At 56.3% G+C, this 14,080-nt stretch overlaps 2 protein-coding genes across 2 annotated transcripts in view; both read right to left on the reverse strand.

Moving 5' to 3' along the window:
* Lcnl1 (lipocalin-like 1) overlaps positions 1-1,696 on the reverse strand; it is an 11,826-nt gene extending 10,130 nt beyond the window's left edge. The window contains exon 1 of the mRNA XM_013029346.1: positions 1,633-1,696. Coding sequence (XP_012884800.1) covers positions 1,633-1,696 — 64 coding nt within the window. The remainder of the gene's footprint in view (positions 1-1,632) is intronic.
* Positions 1,697-7,227: 5,531 nt separating this feature from the next.
* Lcn12 (lipocalin 12) overlaps positions 7,228-14,080 on the reverse strand; it is a 16,537-nt gene continuing 9,684 nt past the window's right edge. Inside the window, exon 5 of the mRNA XM_013029348.1 lies at positions 7,228-7,472. Within this exon, the coding sequence (XP_012884802.1) occupies positions 7,228-7,472 (245 nt within the window). The remainder of the gene's footprint in view (positions 7,473-14,080) is intronic.

Raw genomic sequence — 14,080 nt, forward strand, 5'->3', positions numbered from 1 at the left:
GGGGGGTGCTCGCAGGGGGAAGGTCGGGTGGGGTGCTTGCAGGGGAAGGTCGGGGGGGTGTCCGCAGGGGGAAGGTCGGGGGGGTGTCCTCCAAGGTGGCCTGGAGCACAGGCTGGTCAGCCAGTGCTGGCAGTGGGGACCCGTGGTCTTGACCACACCAGGACTGCCCTGGCTCAGGCCACTCGCCTGGGGGGGTCTGCGCACAGGGGCTTTGGGTTCAGCTCAGGGGTCCGGGACCCCAGGCTCCGTGGGGGGGGGTGTGACGGGGGCCACCCTAGGACGCTGCCCCAGGGAATGAAGGGTCTGGGCCTGGGAGGTGGGAGCGGCCTAGGGACCTTGCCTTCCCCCACAAGCCCGCACCGTCCCGTCCATGGCCTGGGGAGCCACGCACAGGGCCCCCACCACTCCCACAGACAGAGACATCCCCGGAGGAGCGAGGGCCACTCCCCAGGGCCGCTGTACTCCGAGCACTGCACACACAGCCAGCCCTGAAGGGAGCTCTGGCTGCCAAAACCTGGGTACACTGAGGGGCGGCTCCCCAGCCAGAACAAAGCTTTCATTAAATAGAAAATAAGCTGTGGTAGATCAAAGCCAAAAGCTGACTGCTGGGTAAAAACAAAACAAACCACAGAAATCGGAGCTTGGACGGATTGCTTATGTCCCACAATTGCGACAGATCAACAATAGCAGGATTACAAAACAAACAAACGCCTTCAGGTGGTCAAAGAGAGCAGGGGCATATACGCCATGGGAAATTGCCCAGAGAATTCTGTGCTCCCGGCTGAGTTTGTGAAGATTGGGTGCTTTGGCGAGGGTTGGACCTGGGCCCTCCTCTCCCGAGGTCCAGGAGCAGCAAGATCGAGGTGCCGTGGACACTGTATGCACCCGGATAATATCTAAAAACAGATGTCTAGGAAGAGTGACAGACACTGAGTTTGATGGGAACACACGTGTCAGAATGGAACTTCTCTTGTACAAGTAAAGCATGCTCAATTAAAAAAAAAAAAAAGCAGCTGGGTGGCGGTGGCTCACACCTGTCATCCTAGCTACTCAGGAGGCTGAGATCTGAGGATCAAGGTTCAAAGCCAGCCCAGGCAGAAAAGTCTGTGAAACTCCTATCTACAATAAACCATCAAAACCAGAAGTGGTGCTGTGGCTCAAGTGGTAGAGCGCTCGCCTTGAGCTGAAATGCTAAGGGACAGCGCCCAGGCCCAGAGTTTCAGACCCATGACTGAAAAAAAAAAAAGCAAAAGGATATTTACCCTGGTAGCTCAGGCCTGTAGCACCGTCTCTCAGGAGGCTTGGGTAGAAGAATCAAGGCCAAAGGCTAACCCAGACTGACCTGACTCTAATGAACAGATTTGCAAAGAGAATGAAGAGGTACGGTGTGTCGTCACCCACCAGCTCCCGGGGTGTCTCAGCACAGTTATTGAATCTACAGGGGGACGCTGAGCCAAAGTCCACCTCTTACTCCAGTTCCAGGGCCGGGAAGAGACCCCATCCTCAGCACCATGAAAAACAAACTAGCCACACCCAGACCCCCCTTTTCCCTCTCCGTGCAGATCCACCGGGGACGCGCAGGCATTTTGGGCTCCGTGGGCCTCTCTGGGATGGTTTTCCCTGATCCCTCACCATCGGGCGGGTCAGAGGAGCGCCGGTCGGGGCTGGACCCCGCTTCGTGGGGTTTGCCGGGCATCCTGGTGATGGGTGTGGCAGGAAGGGTGGAAGGGAGAAATCTACTCATCCTGCACAGGAGCCGGCCTAGGCCCGGAGGGAGCTGCCCGGGAGGGAGTGTGGCCAGGCCCAGGCCCAGGCCCAGGCCCCTCCGCCCTGAGGCCCAGTGGTGAGGGGAGGCTTGCTTTCAGGCCAAGGTAAAGAACTCGCTGGGGTGGGGACTCGGACACCCCATGGCCAGCTGGCCCTTGCCTGGGGAGGGTCAGCAGCTGCCCCAACAAAGCCCCGCTGGCTGCCTCCACCCCTCCTGTGGTGGGGGCTGGAATCGGAGCTGGGACCCTGCCTCTGGGGTTTCTTGGAGGCCCCCCCCCGTGCTGCCCGCAGCCAGCTGAGCCCCTTGTAGAAGCTCCGGCCCCCCCTGGGGACCCGGCTCCCAGACCTCGGCCTCTTCCAGCCCCTCAACTCCCAGCACCACCCTGTGCAGGAGAGACGCTCAGTGCAGGAACGGGGGACACGTGTGGTCCACCCAGCCCCCCTGTCCCCCCACACTGAGCTCCGGTCAGTCCCTGACCCAGCCTCCTGTGCAGCAGCGGGGCCTTCATCTCTGGTGCCCGTGCGCCCGGGACCCTCCCTGCCTCTCAGGACTGAGCTGGGAGCTGACCAGACCCTGCCTGCCCTGGGAAGCGTGGGTAATCCAGCTGAGGCCAGTGGCTGTCCCCACAGAGGGACAGAACGAGGGACGCTTCTAGTGCCACTGGCCGGGGCACGAGCGGCTCTGTGCGCTGCTGCCGCCCGGCTGGGGCTGGGGAGCGGACGCGGGCCGCCCGCAGGAGAGCGTGGTGGAGCACGAGGCTGTCTGGCTCCAGATGACTGCCCTGGGTCCTGACCCGTGGCTGGGTCGGGGCCATCTCTCTGCCTGGCTTCTGGGAGAAGGCCTTGGCGCCCCCACGGTGGGCAGTGCCGCGCCCAGCGGGGGCCACGTCAGCTCAGGGGCACTGAGGCTCCAGGGAAAGGCCGCACGCTGGCCTCCGGTCAGCCTGCCAGCGCCCGGCCAGTGTCCCGGCCCTCCGTGCCCACGCGACGCTGCCTGCCATGCGGGCCTCTGCCACACCGGCCCCCTGGCCCTGCCACTGGCACCCGTCCTACACTGGGCAGCAGCACATGTCCCGGGCCAGCCTCCAGGCCGCAGCCAGGTGCGTGTGAGGACTCGGACCCTGAGCTCTGCACAGACCCGTGGGAAGGGGTTGTGACAGCCCAGCTCCACAGTGCTGGGGCAGAAAACCCCGTCCCCGCCCTCCAAACCCAAATCGTCCCCCCAGCATTCCCGTGATGCCAGCCCTGCCAGGCCCAAGAGACACAACAGAGAAAGTGTCGTAGAGCAGGGGTCTGTGTGCGTGCGTGTGTGCGCGGGCCGCACATGCACTGCGCACAAATGTGGCTCCGCTGCCAGCCCGGGAGCCCTCACGCACACCCTCTCCAAACGCAGCCCCATCCGCTCTGGCTCCTATGCCGCCAGGAGGACACCGTGAGCCCACCTACCTGGGAGCTGACTGCGGTGATGCGGACCCGGCCTGCCCGCGAACCGTGCCAGGCCTGCCCACGAACCACACCGGGCCTGCCTGTGAACCGCGCCAGGCCTGCCTGTGAGCCGCACGGGGCCTGCCTGCAAACCGCACCGGGCCTGCCCCCGAACCGCACCAGGCCTGCCCCTGAACCGCACCAGGCCTGCCCAGGAACCGCACCAGGCCTGCCTGTGAACCGCGCCAGGCCTGCCCGCGAACCGCACCGGGCCTGCCTGTGAACCACGCCGGGCCTGCCTGTGAACCACGCCGGGCCTGCCTGTGAACCACGCCGGGCCTGCCTGTGAGCCGCACGGGGCCTGCCCCCGAACCGCACCAGGCCTGCCTGTGAACCGTGCCAGGCCTGCCCCCGAACCGCACCAGGCCTGCCCCCGAACCTCGCCAGGCCTGCCCATGAACCGCGCCAGGCCTGCCTGTGAACCACACCAGGCCTGCCCATGAACCGCGCCAGGCCTGCCCGTGAACCGCACCAGGCCTGCCCACGAACCGCGTCAGGCCTGCCCGTGAGCCGCACAGGGCCTGCCCACGAACCATAGGCTGGAGCAGATTGGAAGGATCCAGGGCTTAGGGGTCAGGCTGGGGGGTCAGGACTGGGGGTCAGGGCTGGGGGTCAGGGCTGGGGGTCAGGGCTGGGGGTCAGGACTGGGGGTCAGGGCTGGGGGGTCAGGACTGGGGGTCAGGGCTGGGGGTCAGGACTGGGGGTCAGGGCTAGGGGGTCAGGGCTTGGGGGTCAGGACTGGGGGTCAGGGCTGGGGGGTCAGAGCTGGGGGTCAGGGCTGGGAAGGCAGGGCTTGGGGGTCAAGGTTGGGGGTCAGGGCTTGGGGGTTAAGGTTGGGGGCCAGGGCTGGGAAGGCAGGGCTTGGGGGTCAGGGCTGGTTCCAGAGAGAAGGTCCCCACTCACCTCTGCCTGTCCCCCTGGCTTGTGTGTTCTGGGTCCACGCTGTCATCATTGTCATCTCTTTTTGTTGTTGTGCCAGGACTGGGATTTGAACTCTGGGCCTATGTGCTCTCCCTTAGCTTTTTTTTTTTTTCCTCTCTAGGCTGGTGGGCTACCACTTTTGGTCCAGCTTTTTTGTGGTTAATTGGAGCAAAGAGTCTCAAGGGCTTTCCTGCCCAGGCTGGCTTTGAACTACTATCCTCAGATCTCAGCTTCCGGAGTAGCTAGGATGACAGGTGTGAGCCACGCACACCTGGCGAAGAATGCTGAGCTGGTCTTCCCCTACCCCTCCTCCTCCTTCTACTCCTCCTCTTTTTCCTCCTCTTCCTCCTCTTCTCCTCCTTCTTTTGCTTCCCTTCTTTCTTTTCTCCTCCTTTTGGCAGTGCTTGGGTTTGAGCTCAGGACCTTGCTCCCGCTAGGCAAGCACTGCACCTCCTGGACCCGTCCCAGCCTCTGTCAGCTTTGTAAATATGTACCCTCTTTCTTTGTCCCACCTAAGCCTGTAAACAACCAACATTTCCCTCTCCAGGTGAGTGACGGATGGACAGTGCTACGCAGCAAGAAAAAGGCGTGGAGCAGAGACTCAGCTGTGGTGTATGTTGGTTACCGGATAGTTCCTCTGAGTAGAAGAAGCCAGCAGTCAGTATAGTGGGGCACAGCTGGACCCCAGCACTTGGGGGCTGAGGCTGAGGACCTCAGTGTGCATCAGCCTGGCTAGAGTGAGATTATGTCTAAAGGGGAAAAAAGAGGGAGAGCCGGAAAAAAAAGAGAGAATGCATACTACGTGGTTCCATCCTCATGGTTTAATAAAGCCTGTGCTCCACCGAGCCCCGCCAAGTCCTTGTTATTTCTGAGCTGGGTCTCCCTAAGGTGCCTGAGCACGCTGAACATGCACTGCACACAAACATGCCAGGGGCTGCCAGCGCCTCTTCCCCAAGCCCCTCCCCCTCAGCTTCCCTCCCCCTCCAAACTCCTCCCCCTCTGCCCTATCCCCCTCCAAGCCCCTCCCTCTCAGCTTCCCTCCCCCTCTAAGCCCTCCCTTTCAGCCCCCTCCCCCTTGAAACCCCTCCCCCTCAGCCTCTCCTGCCCCACTGCCCCTGGCCACCCTCCACACCACTCCTTGCCAAACCCAGCAGGCTCAAACACAAATGGGTGGCCAAGGGCTGGGAAGGTGGCTCAGTGGTACCGTGCTCACCCAGCACAACCGAAGCCCTGGGTTCCATTCCCTAGTTCCACATACACAGAATAAGCCAGAGGTGGTGCTGTGGCTCGAGGGGTAGAGCGCTAGCCTTGATTGCAGAGAGGCTCAGGGACAGGGCCCAGGCCCTGAGTTCAAGCCCAGGACCAGCAAAGACAAAGAGTGGCCAAGGTCCTGAGACCCCTCCTGTGGGGCCCTGGCTGTGCCAGGCCAGGTGAGGTCAGCAAGGCCATCCCTCAAAGGCAGAGCGGAGCTGCTCCCGGAACTGTGCACCAGGACCACGGGGCGGGGGCTTCTCTGCCAGCCCGAGTGACCCCATCCTGCCCTCCTCTTCCTGGGGCCATGCCCTGGGGACACAGTCTGGGCTGGGGACAGAGGCCACGCTGCCCTCATGCCTGGACTGGGAGTCCAACGCTGTCCCATCGCAGGCTCTGGAGCGCAGCCTGGGCCCTGGGCCCTGTGCTGCAGGGGGGCTTGGTCCAGAGCCCCGGGCCTGCGCACTCAGTGGCGTGAGGCCCTTGGGAGTCTTTCTGCCTGAGCAGGCCCAGGTGTGGCCTGGGATTGGGACAGCCTGTGTCTCAGGCCTGGTTGCGCAAGGCGTCCTCAGCTCAGAGCAAGCAGTGTCCCGGGGTGGGGGGGGAGGGGGAGGGTCCTCAGGAGCAAGGGGGGATGGTGGGGCGTGTGTCCAGGCAGCCCCGTGTTCCTGCTCTCCCTCACCTCCAGAGCACCCGGGGCAGAGCGGAGCAGGCCCGGGCCACTGGGGCCCTGTCCCAGCTCCTCCCGGCCCTGCAGGGCGTCCTGGCAGCTACTGTGAGGCTGAATCTGGGCTGGGAGACGCCAGCTCCGAACTCCAGGAGTCCCAAGTTAGGTTCAGCTGCTTGTCCCCCCTCTGCCAAATACTGAGCAGGGAAAGAGATTCAGTGCGTGGCGGCATGGGAAGGCAGCACTCAGGACGCCTACAGCCATGGTTGGGCGTGCAGACTTTGGCATCAGGTTAAATAGGAAGAGTTCAGCGCAGGGGTGAGAAAGGTCTGCAGAGCTGAAACAGTCCCCCCACAAGGTGTGGGCCGCCCACTAACTCAGTCTGTTTCTGAAGGGGTGGAGGGTGTCCGGTTCTCTTGAAGATGGTAAGAAGGTACTTCGGGAAGTTCGCCTCTGGTCACACCATGCTTATCAGTGAATCTTCTTTGTTGGAGCCCAAGGTGATTGTAAAATGACTTCAGGAGAGACTGGCTCCACCTGAAGAGCACAGGTACCAAGACTCCGACTTTTTGTTAATTCACGGGCCCAGCAAAAACATCTTTTAAGTTGCCTGTTAGAAAACCCACAGCCCCGAGGGGGAGCTCTGCAGACACCGCCGGCTCACAGCAGTGCAGGGCGGTCTCACCGTGGGAGAGGACGGGCCGCTGGCAAGGGCCTTCGGTAGCCCCATAAATGAGAGCTGGCTTAGTGACTGAGGAGGCTGAGCGCTGCGGACTGCAGTTTGAAGCCGGCCTGGGTAGCAAAGTCTGTGAGATTCGTATCTCCAATGAACCACCAAAATAGAAGTAGAGCTGTGGCTCGAGTGGTAGAGCACTAGCCTTGAGCAGAAAAGTGAGTAGACAGTGCCCAGGCCCTGAGTTCAAGTCCAGGGCTGGCACAGTGCAGTGGCCGGGGTGGGCAGATGGCCAGCGGGACAGGTGCGTGCTCACTGGGGGGGACTGCCATGCTGATGCCGTGCAGCCGTCCCTTGGCTTCAGCCTCGGGAGTGTCTGGTGGACCGCGACTGGGGCCTGCCCGTGTGTGGGGTGGCAGGCGCCTCTCTTTGGGACAACCCCACTTTCTGTCCCCACGGTGACTCAGTGGTCCTGGCCGGACCTCGCATCCTGCATGGCAGCCCTGCCTGGCCCTTCTGGGTTGTGGACGGGGTAGCTTACGCTCCGGGCTTGGTCCCAGGCACCAGCCCCCTCGGTACTAATGCTTGAGGCTGTGTGGACACCAAGGGGCAGGAAGGCCAGCCCAAAGCCAGAGACCTCCTCCATCACCCACGTATCCACTAAGACAGACCTGTGTAGCTTCTCCCTGGTCGACACCATCTTGGAATCTGGGATAGAACAGACTCCAGAGGCCTTTGCTGAACCAGATACACAACAGAATGCTGGACCATGCACAGACGCCATGTGGCCCCGCCAGCGTCTACCTGAGGGGTGGCCAGGTTGGGCTGCGTTACCAGGCAGGCTCCGGCCTCCGGTCTGCTGGTCCCAGTACCATTTGTTAGCCTAACCTCCTCCATGTTGGGTGCCACTCTGCCATCTTAGACCTCGTGGTAAAGCATGGCCTTTCCCTGAAATCAGGAGACAGCCCTTCCCCGAAATAAGATGACAGCCCTTTTCAAACAGACCCGCCCCCAGGCAATTCCTGTTTGTGTGGCTACAACCCTAAACCTTAGCTCTGCCAGGAATTCCCACTCTCAGGCCCACGCGCATCAGCCCTGTAAAACGCTCCCAGCCCGCGAGGTGCCTGTTGGGTTCCTGACATTAAACTCCTTTTCCTGTGTGTGGGACCCGTGTCGGCGTGATCTCCCGGGGGAAGCCCTTCACTTGGTCCAGGCCCTCTCTCTACCTTGCCTTCCCCCTCCCGGGGAATCGAGCTGCTTCCGGAACCCCTCCTCCGAAACTCTCCTGAGGTACTCTGCCCATCTGAGCGCTCTATCCTCACATCCAGCAGCGGCCATTCGCATCAGCTGCCCTTCCTTGGTGAGTAAGTTCTCCTGACCTCTCGAAGCCCTGCTGCCAGGCTCTGGGCCTCCCTCTTGGGCCTCTGCCTGGACATGTGGAATGCGGTGAGGACTCCCCCCCTGCTCCTTCTCACTCACACACCGGAGACTTTTGGGGACACCCGCTGTCCCTCGCAGGCTGCTTTTGGCTCCTCACCGTGGGAGGGACCCCCCCACATCCGCTGTGGCTCCCCAACAACCTCACCCCCCTCAAATTCACCCCCAATCTCAAGCCTTCCGGGCTTATTTGGCTGTGTAACCACATTTTTTTTTTTGTCGGTCGTGGGGCTTGAACTCTGGGCCTGGGCGCTGTCCCTCAGCTCTTCAGCTCAAGGCGAGCGCTCTACCACTTGAGTACAGCGCCACTTCCGGTTTTCTGGTGGTTTATTGGAGATAGGAGTCTCACGGTTTCTCCTGCCCGGGCTGGCTTTGAACCGTGATCCTCAGATCTCAGCCTCCTGAGTAGCTAGGATTACAGGCGTGAGCCACCAGCGCCCGGCTGTGTAACCACATTTGTTCCCTCTATATACTCGGCCATGGCTCAAAGTGGCCATAACGGCATGTTTGACCCCCGCACCTTACAGGACCTTTGTCACTTCTGTGTGCATGTGGTAAAACGGAAAGAGTCCCTCATACAAGCTTTTTCCTTTTCCCTCTAAGCCCATTCTGCACGTCCAGCTCCCCTGCCGAATTCTTCTAGTCTCAAAGCCTCTCAATACTTTCACCTTTTACCTGGTCAATAAACTCCCACCCTACTGCCCCTCTCCTGGCCCCCCTCCTCCACCTACACCGCCTCCTCCCTCAGACCCTACTGCACCACCACCTCCTTCCTTTAACCCCCCCACTCTCACTCCAGCAGGCTGCTCCCCTCCTCACCCCCTGCCCCCTGGTCTCTCTGCTTGTGCCCTTTAGAGTTAGATGCAGGGGGCTGGGAAGTTGGCTCAGCGGTAGAGCGCTTGCCTTGCATGCATGAGACCCTGGGCTCGATTCCTCAGCACCACATGAAGCAGAACAAGCCGGAAGTGGCGCTGTGGCTCAAGTGGTAGAGCGCTAGCCTTGAGCTGAAGAGCTGAGGGATAGTGCCCAGGCCCAGAGTTCAGGCCCCATGACCAACAACAACAACAAAAAAAGTTAGATACAGGCTGAGTCGCAGGGACCTGGCTTGAGTTCTCTTAGCTAAAACTGTCTGTCTGTTCGAAAGTGCACTCACAGTTACTGTGTCCCCCTCCCTGCTTGTTTGTGCATCTGCTTGTGCACATTATAAACCTCCGCCTTCCTCTTCTGCTCCTTCCTCTCTCTGCCTCATACCTGATTCCATGCTCACCAGTCTCCAATGCCAGCCCACCTCTTTCCCTTTCAGGAGTGACAGGCACTAAAGGCCCTGATCACGTTCATGCTCCTTTCTCTCTCTCTGACCTGTCCCAAATACCTTAATCAAAAACCTGGGACTGGGAAGGTGGCTCAGTGCTAGCGTGCTCGCCTAGCACGCATGAAGCCCTGGGTTCAATTCCTCAGTACCACATACACAGAAAAAGCCAAAGTGGTGCTGTGGCTCAAGGGTAGAGTGCTAACCTTGAGCAAAAGAAACTCAGGGACAGTGCCCAGACCCTGAGTTCAAGCCCCAGGACTGGAAAAAAAAAACACACCAAAAACCTGTTGGTCAGAAAACGGTCCCTTGCTCCATCCAAGGAGAAATTACCAGCCTGATCACCCCACCAGACCCCTAGGAGCGGCAGGCTTCTGTGCCGCCTCCACAGCCCTGACAGCTAGGACACGCGGAGGGAGGCAATCAGTGTCCCAGTAAAACTGCTGAGCCATTTGTTCGACACCCTCCACCGCGTCACGGCACTGACCCATCCACTCCCGGGGGCATGGTTCTCCTCCATGCTCAGTTTACTTATCAATTAGCTAAAGAAGTTTGAGGATAGCCCCAGCACCCCAGACGGAGCTCCTTCCCTCTGTGTCCTCATGGACGCCCCGGATCCTCACCAGACTACCTCTCTAGTCTGGCCACATTACAATGCTTTCAGAGATCTGGACAGTTTCTCCCAAGGCAATGATAACTGATCAACCTCCATACATTCAGGTTTTCTTTGCTCACTTTACCTTATCTCTGTCTCCTAAGCCTCCCAGCCATCTCCTCTAGAAAGGTAACGTTATCTCTTTCTGTCTCTCTAAAACTGTTTGTCTCTGTGTCCCTTCCTTTATGCTTGTCTGCTTTCTTTCTTTCTTCTTCTTTTTTTTTTGCTTGTCTGCTTTCTTGCTTACTCAACAGAGCTCCACCAAGCCTTCAGTAAATTAGCCATCCTGGCCACATCGTGGGCTAAGGGTTTAGCTTTGTGTGACTCCCCACCTTTCTCTACCCATCCAGGAAGTGTTCTGCGATCAATTCATCTGCTCATGTGCCTTGCTAACAAAGTTGCCACCTCTCTTCACAGGTCCTGGAAACTGAGGCCTGCCCATCTAATGTGCTTTGCTAGCAAAGATGTCTCAACATATCCTGTTCTTGGCTCTCTAGGTCTTATTTATCTGTAAGAAATTCTGCTTGTTAGTAAAAGTTTTGTGTCTTGAGTTTTGCCTTGTCTTTTGTTTATTGTAGCCTGTTTTTCTAGCATTGACCATGTGATTCTAACGTGCTATGGGCACCCAGCTTATGTCCAACTTTTATTTTTCAAACCTAAGCATACCTTAAAACTTTTTGTGCACAAGTGTGTGTCTGTGCATTTAAACATGTTCAAAGTAAACTTATTTTAAGACATAAAAACTGTCATATTGGGCTGGGAAGGTGGCTCAGTGGTAGAGTGCTTGCCTTGTATGCATGAGGCCCTGGGTTTGATTCCTCAGCACCACATAAGCAGAAAAAGCTGGAAGTGGCATTTTAACTCAAGTGGTAGAACGCTAGCCTTGAGCTGAACAGCTGAGGGATAGCGCCCAGGCCCGGAGTTCAAACCCCACGACCCACAAAAAGACAACAACAACAACAAAAAAAAAGTTTTCATATTAAAAAAACAACAGAGAGCCAGGAGCTGGTGGCTAACGCCTGTCATCTTAGCTACTCAGGAGGCTGAGATCTGAGGATTGCAGTTAGAAGCCAGCCCAGGCAGGAAAATCCATTAGACTCTTATCTCCAATAAATCACTCTCAAAACTGGAAGTGGTGCTGTGGCTCAAGTGGTAGAGCACTCACCTTGAGCTGAAGAGACAACACCCAGACCTGGAATTAAAGCCCCAAGGCCTACAAAAAAAAAAAAAAAGTCTTCTAGAAAACTAAAATGCTTTTCTCTTAAATATTGATATTTCCTGAAATTATTTGGTTTTTTTAGTTTAATTGTAGCTATTATCTATGCTGCTTGTGACAAACATTAGAAAACAGCCCTCTTGGTAATCAATTATACTTAGAATGTGAGCCTAACTCCTTGACAAGGAAGAAGGAAAGTTGGGATTGGACTAAAAACGTAGCAAAATTCTGTGCCTAGGCAGCCCGGCTCTGGGTAGTGTAACAGTAAATTGCCTTAAGAAGAGTGATCCTGCAGTTCTAAGGTAACCAAGACTTACCTGGCTCCTCAGCCAAAAGAAACAATGCACATTTTAAAACTCAAGCCCAGGCCGGGCACTGGTAGCTCACGCCTATAATCCTAGCTAATCAGGAGGCTGAGATCTGAGGATCACAGTTCAAAGCCAGCCCAGGCAGGAGAGACCGTGAGACTCCTATCTCCAATAAACCACCAGAAAACCAGAAGTAGTTCTGTAGCTCAAGTGGTAGAGTGCTTGCCTTGAGCTGAAGAGCTGAGGGACAGCACCCAGGCCCAGAGTTCAAGCCCCATGACCGACAAAAAAATAATAATAATAAAATAAAACTCAAGCCCAAAAAGCTCATCTGATTTGGGTAAAATCAAATGTGTCTAATGTCTGTCTTCTAAGTATATAGCCAACTTGGATACAGAGCTAAGAGAATACCAACTTTTACATTTTTGTTGTATTCCAAAGGCTTAGTGACACATACAATGCTTTTTATCTCAACTATCATCCTAGAGTGTTATATATAATTAAAAATAACTAAATTATTTAATCAGTTACTGTTTTCAAGCCACCTTGGATACAGAGGTGACAATGGTTTCAATCTTTACTATCCTAAAGTACTATATTTGGTTAATCAGTTGCTATTTTAAAACTTTCATTATGTCTACTGAGTTTTGTCATTACAGACTTTATTCTCTGCAACATTTATTGTTCCAACGTTATTTTTAGTAAGGTCCATGTAGGCTCTGCTTAAAAACTATTTCTATTGATCTCCTTGTTGCTTCAATTGGAAATGAAAGGGGCCATTGGCAAGGACTCTCATTTAATGTCACCCCGCCCCCCATGTGGGACATGCCATCCCAGCAATGAGCAACACAAACTGGAACATGTCATCCCAGCAACGAGCAAAAGTGCCAAAAACCACCATTCCAGCAAGAAGAGGAGACCTCCTAGACCCACCAGGACAGAGCTAGTCTACCCAGAGGCAGCTGGGAAACACTGCGCAGATAAGAGGGGATGGTTTCAGATCCTAAATGGAGTTACTTTGTGCTTGCTCTTTCAAAATTACCCAGAGCCAGGAGATCAAGAAACAATGGTTCATAAGCATGCCTATCTAATCCCCATTCCTGTCTATCTTTTAACTAGGCAGGAACTTATATCTATTACCTGCTATTTCTACTTATACTGGGTGTTCCATATACATTTTATCATCCAGACATTTACCAAGGCCTCCTGTCAGGCCCTTAACCACTCCAATCCAGCCCCAGCTTCTGACGCGTTCTTTTTTTTTGTCGGTCGTGGGGCTTGAACTCTGGGCTTGGGTGCTGTCCTTGTGCTCTTCAGCTCAAGGCAAGCACTCTACCGCTTGAGCCACAGCACCACTTCTGGTTTTCCAGTGGTTTATTGGAGATAGATTCTCACAGACTTTCCTGCCCGGGCTGGTTTTCAACCTGGATTCTCAGATCTCAGCCTCTTGAGTAGCTAGGATTACAGGCATAAGCCACCAGTGCTCGGCATGACGCTTATTTTTTTTTTTTTGTCGGTCGTGGGGCTTGAACTCTGGGCCTGAGTGCTGTCCCTCAGCTCTTCAGCTCAAGGCGAGCGCTCTACCACTTGAGCTACAGCGCCACTTCCGGTTTTCTGGTGGTTTATTGGAGATAGGAGTCTCACGGTCTCTCCTGCCCGGGCTGGCTTTGAACCTCAATCCTCAGATCTCGCCTCTTGAGTAGCTAGGATTACAGGCATAAGCCACCAGTGCTCGGCATGACGCTTATTTTTTTTTTTTGTCGGTCGTGGGGCTTGAACTCTGGCCCTGAGTGCTGTCCCTCAGCTCTTCAGCTCAAGGCGAGTACTCTACCACTTGAGCCCAGCACCACTTCCGGTTTTCCAGTGGTTTATTGGAGATAGATTCTCACAGACTTTCCTGCCCGGGCTGGTTTTCAACCTGGATTCTCAGATCTCAGCCTCTTGAGTAGCTAGGATTACAGGCATAAGCCACCAGTGCTCGGCATGACGCTTATTTTTTTTTTTTGTCGGTCGTGGGGCTTGAACTCTGGCCCTGAGTGCTGTCCCTCAGCTCTTCAGCTCAAGGCGAGCGCTCTACCACTTGAGCTACAGCGCCACTTCCGGTTTTCTGGTGGTTTATTGGAGATAGGAGTCTCACGGTCTCTCCTGCCCGGGCTGGCTTTGAACCTCAATCCTCAGATCTCAGCCTCCTGAGTAGCTAGGATTACAGGCGTGAGCCACCAGTGCCCGGCTATGAGGCTTATTCTTAACCAGTTTACCATGTTCTCCCCTACCCAGCCACTAGATGTCAGAAGTAGCTAGGGACATGAGCCACCACTTCCAGAACCACCTGGAAAGCAGGAGATAGGAACTAGCCGAACTAGCCAAGTCATCCAATTTAAAATTTTTTTT

This window comes from Dipodomys ordii, unplaced genomic scaffold (assembly GCF_000151885.1).
Source record: "Dipodomys ordii isolate 6190 unplaced genomic scaffold, Dord_2.0 Scaffold118, whole genome shotgun sequence".
Taxonomy (NCBI): domain Eukaryota; kingdom Metazoa; phylum Chordata; class Mammalia; order Rodentia; family Heteromyidae; genus Dipodomys; species Dipodomys ordii.